General features: G+C 40.2%; 1 protein-coding gene across 2 annotated transcripts in view; it reads left to right on the top strand.

Moving 5' to 3' along the window:
• The window catches only part of LOC134661324 (amyloid beta A4 precursor protein-binding family B member 1-interacting protein), a 90,089-nt gene extending 77,623 nt beyond the window's left edge, over nucleotides 1-12,466 (top strand). For both annotated transcript variants that reach the window (XM_063517336.1, XM_063517335.1), the window contains 12 exons: nucleotides 3,893-4,082; nucleotides 4,979-5,109; nucleotides 5,448-5,537; nucleotides 5,676-5,910; nucleotides 6,177-6,326; nucleotides 7,260-7,451; nucleotides 7,651-7,898; nucleotides 8,878-8,970; nucleotides 9,762-9,880; nucleotides 10,167-10,258; nucleotides 10,588-10,770; nucleotides 10,865-12,466. In XM_063517336.1, coding sequence (XP_063373406.1) covers nucleotides 3,893-4,082; nucleotides 4,979-5,109; nucleotides 5,448-5,537; nucleotides 5,676-5,910; nucleotides 6,177-6,326; nucleotides 7,260-7,451; nucleotides 7,651-7,898; nucleotides 8,878-8,970; nucleotides 9,762-9,880; nucleotides 10,167-10,258; nucleotides 10,588-10,770; nucleotides 10,865-12,075 — 2,934 coding nt within the window. In that variant the 3' untranslated portion in view covers nucleotides 12,076-12,466. The remainder of the gene's footprint in view (nucleotides 1-3,892; nucleotides 4,083-4,978; nucleotides 5,110-5,447; nucleotides 5,538-5,675; nucleotides 5,911-6,176; nucleotides 6,327-7,259; nucleotides 7,452-7,650; nucleotides 7,899-8,877; nucleotides 8,971-9,761; nucleotides 9,881-10,166; nucleotides 10,259-10,587; nucleotides 10,771-10,864) is intronic.
• The last annotated feature ends 6,033 nt before the right edge of the window (nucleotides 12,467-18,499 follow it).

Raw genomic sequence — 18,499 nt, 5'->3', positions numbered from 1 at the left:
AAATTCAAATTTTCTATGAGACGATATCCCTTCGCGCCTACATTTTTCAAATTTGCCGCCTTTTTTCTACTGTCAAGATCTGGCTGACCAAGTATAGTAATCTGATAGCCCACGTAGTGAAGAATCTAAAAAAATTTTTGGACATCGAGGTTTGTACCACCTTGTCAAATCTTGTCAGTAGTAAAAGGCGGCAAATTTGAAAAATCGCGGGTTAGCAACACTGTGTTCGAATAATTCCAAAATCGCGTGTCATATGTGTGTTATCTGTGGAATGTGGATCGTGAATGACAGCCATCATCTTATTGTTTACATTCTGAATCGTTTCTATTTCAAGAGAAATTTCTGCTGCCACCATTAAATACCAAGATTATGCATGACCTCAAGCAAAGCTAAGGTGCCTACAATGTACAATCATGCTCGTTGACGGTAATCATTACTAAAATTTGAGGTTATGATAATTCACTCGAACTGACGTATGAAGGGCGGAAAAATAAACAAGTTTTGGTTCGATGTACATTCAACATTGCTGCTTTTCTTAGAGCAATTCTGCTCTTTGAGTGTTACATGGTGTTACCCTACTTTAATTTGCAGTACATTGCTACTGACAAGATTTGCTTGACGCACTATATGTGACTTTTAAGTACTTACTGTATATTTACAAATTAAATTTAAAATTATTGTTTTAATTTATTCTTTTATTTTAAAGTAATTTTGAATTAAAACTAGAGATAAAATAAACAACACAAACTATAAAATATACTTACTTATTTCCAAAAAAAAATGTGACTGTTATTAGTGTTATTACCACTCTATATAATTTCAGCCAGAAGTAGTAAATGACGGTGTGACGTTCTGCTTTCAAATTCTGATTCTATTTTATATAGAATATGACAAAAAGTCAAATAGCAATATAGTCATCAACCAAATATTAAGCATAACGTCATTAAATTAGGGCTTATTTTACATTGAGACAATAGGTATCCCTTACTTTTTGCGGTAAGCTTAAAACTTTTTGTGAGTGAGTAAGAAAGCAGAACAGCAGTATATCACCTTCGCGTGTTACCGCCGATACCCGATGTAAGTATCTTTCTAAAATCCGAAGGTCATTAGAGTTAACGGACTGTAGATAATATGTTGCACTAGCTTCGACCCGCGACTTCATCTGCGTGGAAATATAATGATGATGATGATGATTTATAAACAATAATTAGGTCCTTCGCGTCGTAGCGCAAAAATAATCAAATTTTCGTTCCCCTTTGAAATCCGTAAGTAATATTTCAAAACACGAAAAACAAATAAAAAAGAAAAAAAGAAAGAAAAATGTTTATGGGTTGTATCTCCTAAACCGTGCGTCGTAGCGCAAAAATAATAAAATGTTCATTCCTCTGTAAGAAACCCCTAATTAATATTAAAAAAAAACACAAAAAAGAAATAAAAATAAAACAATAAAAAACTTTATAATGCATCTCCTAAACCGTGCGCCGTAGCGCAAAAATAATCAAATTCTCGTTCCCCTCTGAAATGCCTAAGTAATGTTTCAAAAACACGAAAAACAAAAAATATAAAAAAAAGAAAGAAAAAGGTTTATGGGTTGTATCTCTTAAACCGTGTGTCGTAGCGCAAAAATAATAAAATGTTCATTCCTCTGTAAGAAACCCCTATAATTAGTATAATTAATTTTGTTTTAATTTTTTTATATTAATATATAAAAAAAATTAAAACAAAAAAGAAATTAAAAAAAAAACAAAAAAAATATATAATGCTGTATCTCCTAAACTGTACGTCGTAGCGCAAAAATAATCAAATTTTCGTTCCCCTTGATTTGAGGCCCGGGGAAGGACATAATTATTATCATCATCATATTTCCACGCAGATGAAGTCGTGGGTCGAAGCTAGCGCACCATATTATCTAATTATAGTTGGTCAAACCAATTTGTCATTAAATAAGAACAATACAAACTATACTCATCCTTTTCTTTTGGGTGCTAGTACTAGAGTAAGACAAAGATGATTATCTCTGTCTGTTTGAAATGAGACAGTCCTTTGACAAACTATATATAAATAACCTTTTTGTAGTTTCGCATTTTAAATAGAAAAAAATCAGCGTTGTCAAATCGGCGACATGCTAGATTTTTATTGTCAGGCTAAAAGTATAATGTAATAATAATTTAAAAATTCATCGTGTAACCTATATAGGAAGAAAACAAACAAATAAAGAACATGAGAACTATGAGAGTATGGATCACTCCATACGCAGAAGTAATTGATAGCTGAACATATATTCTGAAATTCGGCAACGCTTTGAAGAAAAAATCCATTGACGCCTCGCCTATTCTCCACAGATGACACGAGAAGAAATATTGTCTGAAACAAAACTGCAATGCTGATTTTATACGCAGATAGGTATCCAAAATTTACACTATCATCAGAAAATAGACGTTTGAGTTTATGGAGACATGACAGAAGACGCGGTATGCTGAAGAATATGTTGTCACGAAAGGAGCGGCAGTCCGTTTAAATGTAAATATGTTGGAATTATGACCTTCTACTGGTGTCAGCGAGCTTGCCGTGATACCTTCACGAGCTAATCACAGCGGCGAATGATAAAATCATGGTTCCTACTGTGTGAAACATTTATGTGTATTGAATCGAAGCTGTTGCCGGCCTAACTCCAATCTGTGGCTAAATGTTTTGGTGCTTGTAGTTTCTAAGTAGGTATTTATTCTGAATTAAATACTCTGATTGAAACATAATTACATTGTTTTTTATTATTATTTATTTCTCTATTTTCACTTTATTGCACGACACATAGGACGTTTTGCCAAATGGAATTCTCTACCAGTCAGGCGTAAGGCAAACAGAGATTGGTATTGGTATGTAGGATATAAAAGCGACCGTATGTCGAACAGCTAATCTGGTTGCTGGCAGTATACATCTTTCATGCAGGTATATTATACTGTTAAATCGTACCTATGCTAAAAAAGTGACGAACTCAGAAAGTGACGAACTCAGAAAGTGACGTCCTCAGAAAGTGGCGTTCTCATAAAGTGACGTACTCAGAAAGTGACGTCCTCAGAAAGTGTCGTACTCAGAATGTGACGATCTCAGAAAGTGACAAAGTCAGAAAGTGACGAACTCAGAATGTGACGTCCTAAGAAAGTGACATACTCCGCCTGAACCCCTAGGTATGCTATTTTCATTTCAACAACTTTTCCCTCTATAGATAGGTAGATTAAGAAATTCAAATTCGACTACAGATTTACCCACAGTTTACCCATTTAAATATAATAAAAGGAGTCGTATATAGGGACTCCAGGGTTCCGTTTAATTGACAACCTACAAACATCACAAATTCTATATAGGTACGATTGATTTAACTGGCCATTCGTAACGTATAGGAATGTAGAACTTTGTGCTGTTTAAGTGATTACAAGTATACTGTAGCTTCACGAATAATTGATTCTTAAACGTTAAAGGGCTCTTAGTTAGTATTCAAACCGTGTGTCCACATTTATAGCTCACAATTAGTTTCCTGGGGCTCATTAAAGGTGCTCGTTGGAATGCTTAATCGGCTCGGTAGGACTCGTACCTGTTATCAACAAGTGTACTGTCTAATAGACACCATTCATCGTCGCTGAGAGATAACTGAGTCTCTGTTCAGGGGCACAGATGTTGACTGAGATATTCAATGAATAGGATTGAATAATACTTGAATACAGTTTGACTAGTGTACCAAAAAGTTTATATATGATGCATGTCTCTGACCAAACCAAGGTTCCTAAATATTAATAAGTTATTTAAACTCTTCCGACCCCATAAAGGTATAGCTGATTTAACAATTTTAACAAAACGTCAGCTACACGTGAGTTTAAAAAGAAAATGTCTGTTTCAGGGTCTAAATGCGTGTAACGAGGGCGAGAGCGCGCTGAGGCCGCTCGAGATAGTGGCGCCGCGCATCGACAGCTACCGATTTTCGATGGCCAACCTGGAGGAGACGCACGATGCTGACCTCGACGCCATTCTGGGCGAGCTCTGCGCGCTCGACTCCGAATACGACGAGGAGATATCTAGGGTCTCTTCAGGTAACTTCAACTGCCACTATGTATAGAGCTCTTATTATTCAATTCGTAACAACTGCATAGAGTTTCCTGAATTCTTATAATGTTCAACTAATGCCATGTCAGTTAAAGTTAAACCTAACTAGTTAGGGCGCGGGCGCGTGTACACGGTGCCGCCTCCGCGCCGATACCGGCGGCGCGGCGGCGGTGCGGCGGCGGCGCGGCGGCGGTGCGGCGGCGGCGCGGCGGCGGGCTTTACGCGTCTCGTGTACTTACATAGCGCGAAGGTGCGGCGGCGGCACCGTGTACAGGCGCCCTTAGGCCGAACTTAAGGCTTGGCCAGACACAGAGCGCGACGCAGCGCCGCGTGATGCCGACGCGATGACTGTTCAAACAGGGCGCGCGCGGACCGCGCTCTCAACACGCTTCATCGCGCGCGCGAACGCGGCGCGGCCGCGCGGGAACGCGGCGCGGCCGCGCGCCACCGCTCGCTGCCTAACGTCCGATCCGACTGATGTGACCCAGCGCGACGCGGCGGCCCGCCGCGTCCCGCCGCGTCCGCGCGGCGCGGGGCGCGACAGAAGCGGGGCGTGATACCGGCGGGACGCAGTCTGTTTGACGTCGGTAACCTGTTAGCATGTGCCGCGGTCGCGCGGCGCGGACGCGGCGCTGCGTCGCGCTCTGTGTCTGGCCAAGCCTTTAGTGAACTGGACTCTTGCAGCGCATATATGTCGCCGCGTTTAAGTAAATTAATATCTGTGTCGAAGTGTAGCAAAGGTCCCATTTTGTCACTTACCATAAGGACGAGCTTTGCTTCTTATCTTTATACGAATAGCCAGTCAAAGAGTCCTTATGGCAAGCGAATCGTCAAAATGGGACTTTTTGCTTGGAAACGACACATTTGATAGGTGTGTGTGCAGGTTACTCGTCGAGCAGCAAAGAGCGCGACGGGCCGGGCTGCCCGCGCCGGCAGGAGTGCAAAGACAGCTGCGACGGCGCGTCCGTGGCGAGGACAGACTCGCCCGACAATGACTCCGCCTTTAGTGATACTGTAACTAACTTTTCTTCATCAATCCTATTCCTTTAGTTTTTTCTGTTACATTACCTACAGTATATTACTATTCCATTTCATATCTTACATACTTCTGTAACAAACATGATGATATTTAAGATGCGTTTAAAAGCGTTTTTTCCATATTCGAAATCTTTTGTGCTGAAGGGTCTAAAAAATTCAAGGATCTAGTACAATAACAAGACAAACAACAACACAACAACAGAACAAGACTAGTCCAAACCAGAAACTACATATTTATGTATCTGTAATAAGAAGATTTTGGCCAGTAGGTAGTGATGTCTTGTCTGCCTTGCCTAAAATTGTATGTTTTATAGGTTTCAATGCTGTCGAGCGAATCCTCGGCGTCGAGTAGTACTAGTGCAAAATGTAAAGCGATAAAACTCAATCTGCAACAAGATCAAAAGGTAAATACATGCGTCGACATCGCTTGATAACTACCATGCCATGTTGAGAGTTATTGCTGGAGTGTATATATTTTTATATTGGTTGAACACCGATTTAGAAAAACTCAGTTGAGTTGATTAACACATGGATAATTTCAGAATGCGAGTTTCCAACAGAAGGCTGACAAGATAAAGCTAGCGTTAGAGCGCATGCGCGAGGCCAACATCAAGAAGTTGTTTATCAAGGCGTTCTCGACGGACGGCTCGTCGAAGAGCCTGCTGGTGGACGAGAAGATGAGCTGCGGCTACGTGACGCGCCTGCTCGCCGACAAGAACCACGTCTCCATGGAGCCCAAGTGGGCCGTAGTCGAGCAGCTGCCCGATCTGCATATGGGTCAGTCGCAATGCCTTACACATGTAGATGTAGTCAACACAACTATTTCTGTCACTATGTGCTAATAAGCTGTACCCTGAAGGGTCAATCTTTGGGCCGTACGAGTTAAATTTTTAAGTGTCTTGCTAATGACTGCAATATGAGCACAATTCACGCATTTGGTAGTTGAATCGATTATACATATAGTTAGGTATATTTTATTTCACTTCATTGCGAAATATTTATAAAATGCAGTTTATATTCAGTAAATATTTACTTTTTTGCAGAGCGTGTGTATGAAGACCACGAAATGTTAGTGGATAATTTAATGTTATGGACAAGAGAGTCGAAAAATAAAATATTATTCGCCGAAAGACCAGACAAAATATCATTGTTTCAAACTCCGGAGAAGTTCCTTTTATCGGAGGATGATAGAGGTAATTTAACTTACATGTATATACAGTGAAACCTGGATAAGTGAGACTTCAAGGGACGAGCAGATTTGTCTCACTTAAAGAGGTATTTCACTTACCCAGGCTCTCAGTTAGCCAGGTACAAATAAATGTCTGTCTCATTTACAGAGGGTCCCATTAATAGAGGTGAGAATAGAGGATATATTTCAGTTATAGAGGTGGTTAATAAGGTATTTTGTAATTATCTTTAAAAATAAATAAGGTAAAATAATCCTTGTCCCTAAATATTTTTTAAGTCTGTTTAAATATTTCTTTGAATTTATTTTGAATGATTCTCCAAAGGATAGATTTTTTCAATTAAATTTGATACGGACTTCATTGCGTCTTAGAAATGTATTAAATGAAAATCTGTTTATTCGTGTTACTTATCAAAATTTCAGCTTTCGTTTCGATAGTTTTAACTACATAAAGTAACTAAATGAAACTTGAAGTTGTTTATACACAATTAAGCAAATGCGGAATTTGTGCATAGACTAAGAGTTAGTAAGAATAAGGAAATTGATCAATAAAGTCCAAGTTAGAGAAGTCATAGATTGACGTTATCTCAGATATAGAGGTCAATTCCTATACAATTCTAAAAAAACAATTAGAAAAATGTAGTCTTATAAATATAGCCTCAGTAATAGAGGTAAAATACACTCTCTGTCTCACTTATAGAGGTAAATGTGACTATAAAATCACAACAGCTAATCCCAGTTATAGAGGTTCGTTTTTTCTCACTAACAGAGGTAATTCAGTGCTAAAGTGTCGGGACCGCACCATGAGTCCCAGCTATAGAGGTTTCTCACTTATCCAGGTCCCACTTAACCAGGTTTCACTGTATATATATATACCAACTATTTTACTGTGTTTAAAAAGCATTGCTTGCATGGTTGTATTGAATATTGTTTGTCGTAGGATGGTCAAGCGAGCAGGATGAGCATTCGAGACAAGTGATATTAGAAGAATTCTTCGGTCAAAGCGGCGCGGCGAGCAGCGCGGCGCCGTCCGTGTCGGGCCACCCCGTGCCACCCATGGAGGGCCCGCTCTACCTCAAGAGCGACGCCAAGAAGGGCTGGAAGAAGTACCACTTCGTCCTCAGGCCTTCCGGTAAACTGTCCTTCTATCTGTTGTCCCCTCTCTGCTTTCCGATCAAATTAAATAAGGAAACATTGAGGGTGCAACTATTTGTGTGGCCACACTTATTAGTTTAATGCTCTGCGATTTATATGCCATTGCGAATACATACCGTTTACGCTGATGCAATATTTTCTGTTTGCCATTACATTATGTTTTGTCCCTCAAATAGGTCTATACTATTCGCCGAAGGATAAAGTGAAGACGCTGAAAGAACTAGTCTGCTTAGCGACTTTCGACACGAACGAAGTTTACTTAGGATTGAATTGGAAGAAGAAATACAAGTCCCCGACCGACTACTGTTTTGCTATCAAGCACCCGAGGCTACAACAACCAAAGAGTGTTAAGTTTATTAAGTTCCTGTGCGCGGACGACCAGCGGACGCTGGAGCGATGGGTCACCGCCATGAGGATAGCCAAGGTGAGCTCCGATATATTATCACATGCATTTATGAATAAATCTTTCATAAATTTACTATCATGCTGCCTTGCCTTGGCAGCTGTGAAATGTGTTTAAGGAATCCAATATAGATCGAACTCTGTAAGTCAATAGTTTCTTGGTTTCTTGACTCTGGCAAAGCGATTGTAGCCCCAGTAAAGCTTATCTAGGCTCAACTCAAGTTTTCGATGATCGCTTCATTTAATTACAAACTAGGTACATAATTGTTTGATTGTACTCGTAATTAATAAATGAAATGTATTAATATTTTAGCATCTACTATGGAACCAAATGCCCAGCTTGGTTTTACTCATTTTAAACTTTGAACTGATTACCTATTCGGTATTCAGGTAATCCAGAATATATAATTATGTAAAAAATAGTCTTTGCAGAGACGCGAATGTAATCAATTGCTGTTAATTGTGCAGAGTTGCAAAAAAACGTTATAAAAAAAGAGTTGAATAATCTTTCTTAACTACTGGGCCTACAATACTCGTCAAATACAACATTATAGGGCTAATCTGAACTTATATTCTAATTCTAATTTTTTGTTGTAACATGATCAGGTAATTATATACATATCCTCTAAGCCGCCCACGAATCAAAACCTGCCATGACAAATGCAATTTTGATTTGTCAAATTACTTAAAGATTCAAATTTCAACGGAACGGGAGACCTTTTTATAGCTCTGGGCGACTAGAGCAGTGGTTCCTAACCTTTTCAGTCCGGTTACCCCTATGACTAACTAGGGAACCTGATTTTACCCCTCCTCCCAATGGTAATAAAAAATAAAACGTGTACGTTTGTTGTATTGTTATATTAGGTTAGCTTATTACCCCCGTAAAATACCAGTTTTACCCCCACGGGGGTAATTACCCCCAGGTTGGAACCACTGGGCTAGAGGATAAAGCATTGTAAGGTGTCGTAAATAGGTGACATATGTTTGTGTTGCACCCGCAGCATGGGAGGCAGCTGCTGGAGAACCACCGCTCGCTGGTGGAGGAACTCACGCAGGAGGACCTGGACCACCTCGCGCACGCGCGCTCCTGCTCGGTGAGACGGCTCACATTCATTTTCTAACTAAAGGCAACTTCCATATGTAACCATGTCCCGTATGGTACCTATACATGGCAATGCAAATGTTCTTCAAATGAAAGTTTGTAACTAATGTTGTAATTGGCAACGGCACGTTAAGATAAGCTTGGGCCTAATTTTTTCCCGAAATATTTATGTAGCCCTGTGACTGTCTTTGTACTCGTACGACCTGTCTATCATTATAGTCTGCATCACATTCCTCCCTCCTTTTTCTCTGTATACCTATTTTCTTGCACCTCAACCACAGAATAAATAATAGTACTAATAAGTACAGAAGACTCACTCTCTAACAAAACGCGTCTGTTACGATCAGCACAGATATGGCCGCTAGGTGGCGACAGCGCCACGCGCGGCTTATGGCTTTCCCCAAAATTGGGGCCGAACGGATGTACTTTTAGCTACCTGTAGCAAAGCGACGAAATCGCGGAGTGAGACACGCCTGCCTCAATTTAACTCAACCTAAACCTAAAAGGCTGGATGGTAGGTAAACATTATGATAGAAAATCACCTCACAACTAATAATATCTTTTATTTTCTCGTTGACTTGCATTACATTTAAATGTACATCGGTCCCCGCCATACAGGCCTAGCCTAGTGCGGCGACTCCTGGAAACTCCGTAGTCCACCTTGTTATGCGCCAACTCTTAGAAACAACTGCTGTATACTTTTTGTGCAATAAAATATTTTTAAGTACCGTCCGATTTCGGTGGTGGTTCTGCGAAGACATGCTGACTATGACGTGTGTGCAGATAACGTCGATCCCCACGAAGACGGGCGGCGCGGCCTCGGTGGGCGCCAGCAGCCCGGCGCAGGCCTCCAGCATCTCCAGCAGCGCCAGCGTCGCCAACTCCGACATCAGCAGCGGCAGGTACGTGTTGCTAATTACTTTGCGCCCCTATACCTATAGTCACCATGATTTGTTCGGTTCTTAATTTGCTTTAGTTTTCTTTCTTTGGATGTCTTTAAGTACTCTAAAATAGTAGTCACACACATCCATTATTTATTTCCAAAACGTAGCCCTGCGCTTTCAAACTGCTTGAGCAGTAGATTGGTTAGCGTTGAAATCAGTAAGAGATATTTACAAAACTTACGCCTTAGGCGTGTTGTCACGTTTATAATGATGGGTGGTGCAGTGATGGTGCTGTTGTGTGCAGGCACTCGCGCGCCTCGTCCTCCAGCTCGAGCGGCTGCCTGTCCGACGGCGGCACGGCCTCCGAGAGCGCCTTCGACTGCGAGTTCCCCATGGGTGAGTCGCATAACATACTGGGTGGCGTGTGCAGCGCCTCAATACATAGCTGATTTTAGTTTTAAACGAGTCTTGATCGTACTCAGTACTGGCTTGAAGTTTTTGGCGAGCGAAAAGGTACATGGGAAGGGTCTTTAATGATTTTTGAAAAATAAAACTGGTTTTACGTGTCGCTGCTACGTGCACCTGTTGCTAAGGACAAAATACACCTGGGGATTTCCTTCTATTGCGACGTAACACCAAAATAATATAATTAAAAATCAGTCCTGCCAGGAATTTTCGCCAAAAAATGGTAATTAAATATCGTTAACTTATGTACTTGGTTGCAGGAACGATAAAGCGAAAACCGTCGATGAAGCCGAACATCCCGCTGACGTGGATGACGCGGCAGCTGAAGGAGATGGCGGAGACGGAGGCGGCCGAGGCGGAGGAGGCCGGCGACGGCGGCACGCTCACGCGCACGCCGCGCGCCGCCTGCGACGACTCCACGCTCAAGCGCAGGCACCACATCAGTACGTGCTCTAAATGACGCTCACTCGGCCAATTCACTTCAAGTTGGTATAAATTGATTCAGAAGGTCCACTAATACAAGCTTTATTTTTACAGATCCGTCAGAAAGTGCAATTTATGGCAGAACGACACTAATGAACAGCCCTGCACGCGACGAGGCGACGTCTCCGGGTTACGGCATCTACGAGAGCATCCCGCGCGATGCCGCGCCGGCGGCCGCCGATACCGCCTCCTCGCTCTACGGGTACGTCGGCCTGTACGAGCCGGCGCACGCGCCGCCCGCCGACGACCTGCCCCTCCCGCCCGCCCTGGAGCCCGACGCCATGTTCAGCTCCACACTGAGCCTGGACTCGTTGCCACCGCCCCCGCCGCCCCCCGATCCCGTCGAGGACCTGTCGGGTTCTCAGCTCAGCCTGCCTCCTCCGCCGCCTGAACACACCATAGACACTCAACCGGGCCGCGTGCACGACATCGTCAATCAGCTGACTTCGCATCAGATCGAACAGACCGCCCGAGCGGGCTTGTCACGAGCCAACTCTCGAAACTCCGACCTGAGCCGCTCGTTCCCGCGGCAGCCCTCCCTGGACAGCGTCAGCTCTGGCACGTCGCGGACTTCCTCCCTTCATTCCGATAAGAGCATTTACGGTCAACAGAACGTAGCGTACGGTGCCTGTTTGGCTGAACTTCAAAACAAGAAGTTGAGCAACGGCAGTCCTTCCATTCAAAAGAAAATATTGGCGGAGCCAACGAAGGAACGCACGGGATCAATGAAGAAAGTGAATTTCGCTGACGATTTGCCGACATGCACCGACTCTGCGAAAAAGAACAAGAAAATCACATTTAACTTGAAGGATGCACCGCCGTCGTCACCGCGCAAGCCGCCCCCGCCGAAACGCAACGAAAGCACACGACTGTCGTCTCCCAAGAAGTTGGCGGATTCCAACAGCAACCCGCCCAAAGAATTTCTTAAAGATCTACAACGTGTGATGAGAAAGAAGTGGCAGGTCGCACAAAAATGTAAGTTGGAGCCTGCGACGACACCTCACGAAGTACTGGGCTTCCGAGAATATCCCCTGTCGGAGGACTACAAAGAGACGAGCGTGTCGATGTGGGTGCAGGAGCATTACGGCAGCGCAGTGGAGGACCCGTTCTACGAGAACGTGTACGGGCGCGAGGCGAGCTCGGCGCCGCGCCGCGAGGAGCCCAAGCCCATCAAGAAGAGGCCGCCGCCCGCGCCGCCGCGCCGCAGCGACTCCACGCACCTGAGCTCGCACCCCCTGCCGTCCGCCGTGCACCCCTCCGCTTGAAACCCGCTGTGGCGCGCGTGCTGCTGGCTGTGGACGGGCCGGCCGCCCGGCGCCGACGACATACATGACGAGTTTACAACTCGCCGGTTCTGCGGTACTTTGAACAGTTCCACTAGTACGGTTGACGGTCGCGCGTGATATCGTTTTGTATAGTGTATAACGCACGGGCAGAGATTGTTGGACGTTGAGGTGAATGGTGTAGTTTTTCTGTTTTATATTGAATAGTTATAATTATTACATTTACACAACTGATTACTAAATGCTCTGGGTGTTTAGGAGTAATTTAATAAGTAACCAACAAGTGGACATATGCCTATACTAGTAACAAATTTTATTATGATAATATTTCAAGTAGGTAAGGTACCGATATTACTAGTATGTACCAAACTGCGCGAGCACAGTTTGTTTTGTTGTATCCAATAAATCGTTTGCAAAATACGTTCAGCGCGTTAAATTTAAACAAGTAATGTAAGAAAAGACCACACAGAACATATTAAAGAGGTTAGAATGGCTATCGCGCACAGTTAGTATCGGAACCGGTGTCGCCGCTCGTTCCTCTCCACATTTACTAACACTCGCGCAACGGTAGTAAAAACTTGTGTGCGTGGTGAATGGATACGCCTCCTTTAGACAGATTTGATGTCTGGCTTCTTAATCTGAAGGCTATTGGCGCAAAAGGCATGTTTACTTCGTTTTCGGTCAGCGCGGGCGAGTAGCATGCGAGCGTTTGCTCAGAACCGGCGGCGAGACGTACCCTGCTCGCATCGCCATTCTAACTTGTTCTGTGGAAAAGACAAATGTGGTCTAAACTTATAAGTGTGCTAGTTGAAGCTTATATTATATATTCTACCTGCTAAAAGTGATGTATCTAGATAATTTTACAGAAGTGTATTTCTGACAAGAAAAGTGAAGACCAATTTCGATGTTAAAATGTTATTATTTTAAAAAATATAATAAATAATTTATCGTAATTTGAATGGCGGTGCTATTTTGAAAAGGTATACTAATGTATTGTAGGTAATTTGCAAGTCTACTTGTAATGAAACTGCTTAAAAAATGAGCTACCTAATATAGTTCTAGGCTAAAAATAATTTCTAAGTATTCTTTAGAAAAGTATCTTTATTTATTTATTTTTAAATTTAATAACATGACAGTTTAATTTAATTAACTAAGTTAGTTTATTACAAGTAGACAGTCAAAATGGTTCAGGGCATGAGTTGCTAGTTGGAGTTTTGTGTCAATTTTTTTTTTGTGTTCCTAGTGAAACAAGATATAATCATTTAAAAATCTTGGTACATTCAAGTGATGTCAGGAAATAAAGTACCTGACTGACAAGAACTTCAAACTTGCGGCTTAAGGAGGGATAAATGTAAAATTGTTAATGTTCTATTTGAATCAAATGCGTCATCTTACAAACGCTAACTGACATGACATGAAGCCGGCGGCGTGGAAGTTACCCCGGCCTCCTGTTTAATATATACCTACTTAATCAAGAGAGTTGCACTTGTTAGTGTACTTGACTCTAATTGCTGGCACAATTTATAATTACTTGGAATGTACTATGTATTTTAATATGCTATGATATTTTATGGTAGATATCCTGCAATGTTAAACATTGGATGCTGCTTAAACGTAGGATTATACATACAGAGTTACAGAGTGGCTTGTCCTTGGAACGGAGTCGATGATATTAAACAGTTACCTATTATTTTCACTATATGTTGCAGTTACTCCTTATGAATGCCCTATTTTATCCAAAGCAGAATGCAGCTAAATAGTTTGTATTGTAGTTGAATTGTGGTAGCACTAATTAAGGATATCTACCATTCCACCTTGCATTTATTCTACATACGAAAAACATGAGTTTAATCACTCCCTAAAATATTGATTATTGCCTACTTTAAGACATAATTTGATTGGGTCTTTTATTCTGGTTTTATTCGCGAAATGAAACCGGCTAATTTACACATACAACAACTAGACACACCCTGGGTGTATTCAGGCCTGCACTCGTTTCAGAACATATTGTGTAACTATTGTAAATTATTAAAATACAGAATCGGTTAACATTTTAGGGAAACTATTTTATTTAAAGATATGTCATGACCTTAACATTAGACGGCAAATAAAATAGGTATAGCTATATACTTCACAATTCCTAATTTAGTGCCATAATTATGAAAACATATTTTGTTGTTTTTTAGCAAGGTTAATATATTTTTTTCATTTATTTAGCTAAAAAACACATAGTAACTATATGTGCGTACTGAAGCATGCAGAAATGTGAAGCGTACGTACCTACAGCTGCAATTTATATAACGTTTGCGCAAACACGAAATATAGGCAATGAAAAAAAAATACATAACTCCAATATCATTAAGATCTCACTGTACTGTAGTCAGAATGCGTTACTTATTTTTATGTTCGGGCTGTGATTTCTTTTTTGTGTCTGGCTTAGTTTCTGATATTGAGTTGTATACGTACCTACCCAATAAAAAAAGGTTACTTGGATCTGAAGTGAATGCTACTTGCGCAAATTTTAAAGATTCTATTCCATGGTAACAAATATTTTATGTTTCATACTTGATAAGCTTTACACCACTCTAGGGAAGAAAAGCGATGGACAGGCTCTGGCTGGTGGCACGTAGACATCAAAATATTTAATAAAACTGATAAAAGAACACGTTACACTGTACCTAGTTATAGTTAAGTCGGGTTAATATTACTTCGTTTACGAAATATAAAAGCTAAATATTTAGCTAGTCTAACTCCCTACATTTACCATCGGGTGATCCTAGAGATAACTTTTTCAGCATTAAGTATATACCTAATTTATATATGTAATAACTCAGGTGAAACTGTACACTATGACATTGTAAGATTGTACCTTCTTATACCTACCTACCTAGTGTTCATACTATTGAATATTGCCGATGACGAACAGACCGTTTGAGACATAATTATTATACATGTTAGCGTCATTAAGTAATCACCGCACGTATAAATAGGCAACGAGAATCCATCCAGATTCAAATTCGGATTACGAAGACTGAAAACATAATTGATCCGATTTTGACAATAAACTTGCGTCCAATGTTGGCATAGAGAGGTCCCACTTACTTAATTTACTTGCTTAACGGCTAATTCCAATAGTTGACGTTACTGGAATTAAAATTGAAAATGGCAACTACTGGACCAGTGTCAAGCACTGGCACAATAAATATTATTTTTTAAATGGTGCGTATGTCAACTCCGGCATAGAGCAATATAGTAAGACAAGAGTGCTCACTCCATACATCAGTTCAGACTATTAATTTCAGTGTCTACATCTAGCATCGAGTAGCGGAACTATCAGTACTGCTGCTTGACAATAGATGTAGCACCAACCGGAAAGTCTTATCTCAACAGCATAAGACTTTCCGGTCGGTGCCACATCTATTGTCAAGTAGCAGTACTGATAGTTCCGCTACTCGACGCTAGATGCTAATAGTCTTTTTGGTACTAAAACTGATGTATGGTGTGAGCACTCTATGTATTTTTTTCTCTATGACTCCGGTGAGTCCGCAGTCCATTATTGTGTAAACAAGACATGACAAGACCTAGGTCCGGGTGCACTAACCACTACCAATGGACTGATTAACATAGCTCGACAGAGAACTGTCAACTTCCCTTTACAATAAATAAAGAGACGTAATTATTGTGATTAGGTACTGGTGGTATAGTGCAACCCACCCTTAATGTGTGTTATTATTCACCAATAACTTGTTAATTAACGAGGAATAATTTGAATAATTATTTAGTTATACAATGCTTAATTATTACCATTGATCTTTAAACATAGGGCAACCAAGACTAATAAATAGTATGGGGTAGGAAGCTATGTAGCTAACTTTTGTAAATGAACAGTTGATATTGTACCTACTAATGAATGTGTCCTATGTTAAGCATTTAAATATAAAAATGAAAACTGGAATATTAGATACGGGTTCTACTATTTTCAACAGCCGTTATAAATTTATGTAGGTATTCGATACGATTTAGTTCTAAAACTATTATATGTAACGCATTTATTAGTATTCATGGATATCTAAGTTTAAATTGTACAGAACAAATTAATTATAATATTAGTTCTTTGTATATTTTTTCAAATATAACGAAATTTCAAATTGGATATGTGTTTCATTGACACAAGAGACTGTTATCAGTTTATAGTAGGGTACTGGAACTGGACCCAAGGTGGATTTTAAATTTATAAAATCTCATTGGTTGGCTAAGTTATCTTGACAGTAGAAAAAGGAAAAAGGTGGCAAATTTGAAAAATGTAGGCGCGAAGGGATATCGTCGCATAGAAAATTTGAATTTCGCGCCTTTTTTTACTGACAAGATTGGGTTGACCAGCTATATAATCTTGTACACTTCGTCTCATAATTAGTCATAATAATAAAAATATAGGTAGGTACATATAGTGTGTCAAAGGTCTGTTTGATTTCAAACATAGATAGAGAGAATCATACTATCTTTGTCTAACACTAGTACTAGCACCCAAAAGAAAAGGATGAATATAGTTTTTTGTTCCTATTTACTGACAAGATTTGGTTGACCCAGTATAAATCTTAAACTTACTATAGCTGGTCAACCATATCTTGACAGTAAAAAAAGGCGCGAAATTCAAATTTTCTATGGGACGATATTCCTTCGCGCCTACATTTTTCAAATTTGCCGCCTTTTTCTACTGTCAAGATCTGGTTGACCAAGTATAGGTATTGTTTTTTTAGGTTTTTTTACTTTTTTTAAAAACCATCTCATCATCATCATCATGCAAATTGCAGGTGACTGTACCTATTGCAGGCTGCAATAGTACCTATACTTGGTCAAGCAGATCTTGTCAGTAGAAAAAGGTGGCAAATTTGAAAAATGTAGGCACGAACGGAATTTCGTGCCATAGAAAATTTGAATTTCGTGTCTTTTTTTACTGACAAAATTTGCTTGACCAGTTATATGTTCGACAACGAAGGCCGCAACTACCGACATACTTTGTTTGGTCGCATTTTAAACAAAGACAGAGAATCATACTGTAAAGTGTAATCTATATTTAGGTACTTAAATCAATTATAGGGTGACTGCTATAGTAACAATAACAATATTGGACGCTACATAGTAATTCGCCATCAATCACTCATAACAATAAGGGCATATAATATAATCACTTGCTTGACTTATTTCTTTCTGATTTGTTCGGAGTGGCTAGCAAAGAGAATATACTTAACCCATACTTAACCACTACGTTTTTTAGTGGCTAGTTGAATTTTCATAACATACTTGATTGATTGAAATCTTGTCAGTAGAAAAAGCGGCAAGTTTGAAAAATCGCGGAGTAGCAACACTACGTTTGAAATATTAAAAAAAAATCGCATGTCATTTATATCTTATCTTGGAAGTGATTTATAGTCGGTCAAACCAAATTGTCAGTAAATAAGGACAAAGAAAACTATACTCATCTTTCTCTTTTGGGTGCTAGTATACTAGTGTAATACAAATATAATAGTATGATTCTCTCTGTCTATGTTTGAAATGACAAATTTGACCAACTTTATATTATAGATGGTCAACCAAACCTTGTCAGTAAAAAAGGCGCGAAATTCAAATTTTCTATGGGACGATATCGCCTACATTTTTCAACTTTGCCGACTTTTTCTACTGTCAAGATCTGGTTGACCAAGTATATATGTTCGATTCCTAGGGATACCATACTTCTCCATTGCTTTACATAGTTTACATTGCTAAATATCATAGATGGTAGGATCCTAATAGATGTGGTATACGCGTGACGGACAAACATAGGCAATGCGACACTATGATTGGTCAAATTTATTTATTGCCCGCCATAACCCATACTAATTTATGGTGGGGAATAAAAAAAATGTGAGACTGTGACAAGGACCAACAATAATAGCGCTTTCGCTGCTACTCCTACTGAAAGATACATTAGACTATCCCGTTCGGTAATTTCGCCCCACACCTCATGTCTGAGAGCCTACCGCGAACCACGTTCGACGTGTTGCCTCTCTGTCGCACTTGTAAATTCGTACGCAAGTGTGACAAGGCAACACGTCGAACGTGGTTCGCGGTAGGCGCTCTGATCCCGAATATAGTTTGTCAAAGGACTGCCTCATTTCAAACATAGACAGATAGAATCATACTATCTTTGTCTTACACTAGTAATAGCACCCAAAAGAAAAGGGATGAGTATAGTTTTGTTTGTTCTTATTTACTGACAATTTGGTTTGACCAATTATAGATTAGGCATGACATAAAAAAATGACATTTTTCAACAATTTGTGTTGTTTTACCTTTTCATATTTTTGATATTTTTTATTACTTACTTTTTCTCTATTTGTTAATTAAGTGATTGTATTTAAAAATT

The sequence above is a fragment of the Cydia amplana genome, chromosome Z, assembly GCF_948474715.1.
Source record: "Cydia amplana chromosome Z, ilCydAmpl1.1, whole genome shotgun sequence".
NCBI classification, from domain to species: Eukaryota; Metazoa; Arthropoda; class Insecta; order Lepidoptera; family Tortricidae; genus Cydia; species Cydia amplana.
The sequence above is the reverse complement of the archived record's forward strand: the minus strand, read 5'-3'. Positions and strand labels throughout refer to the sequence as shown.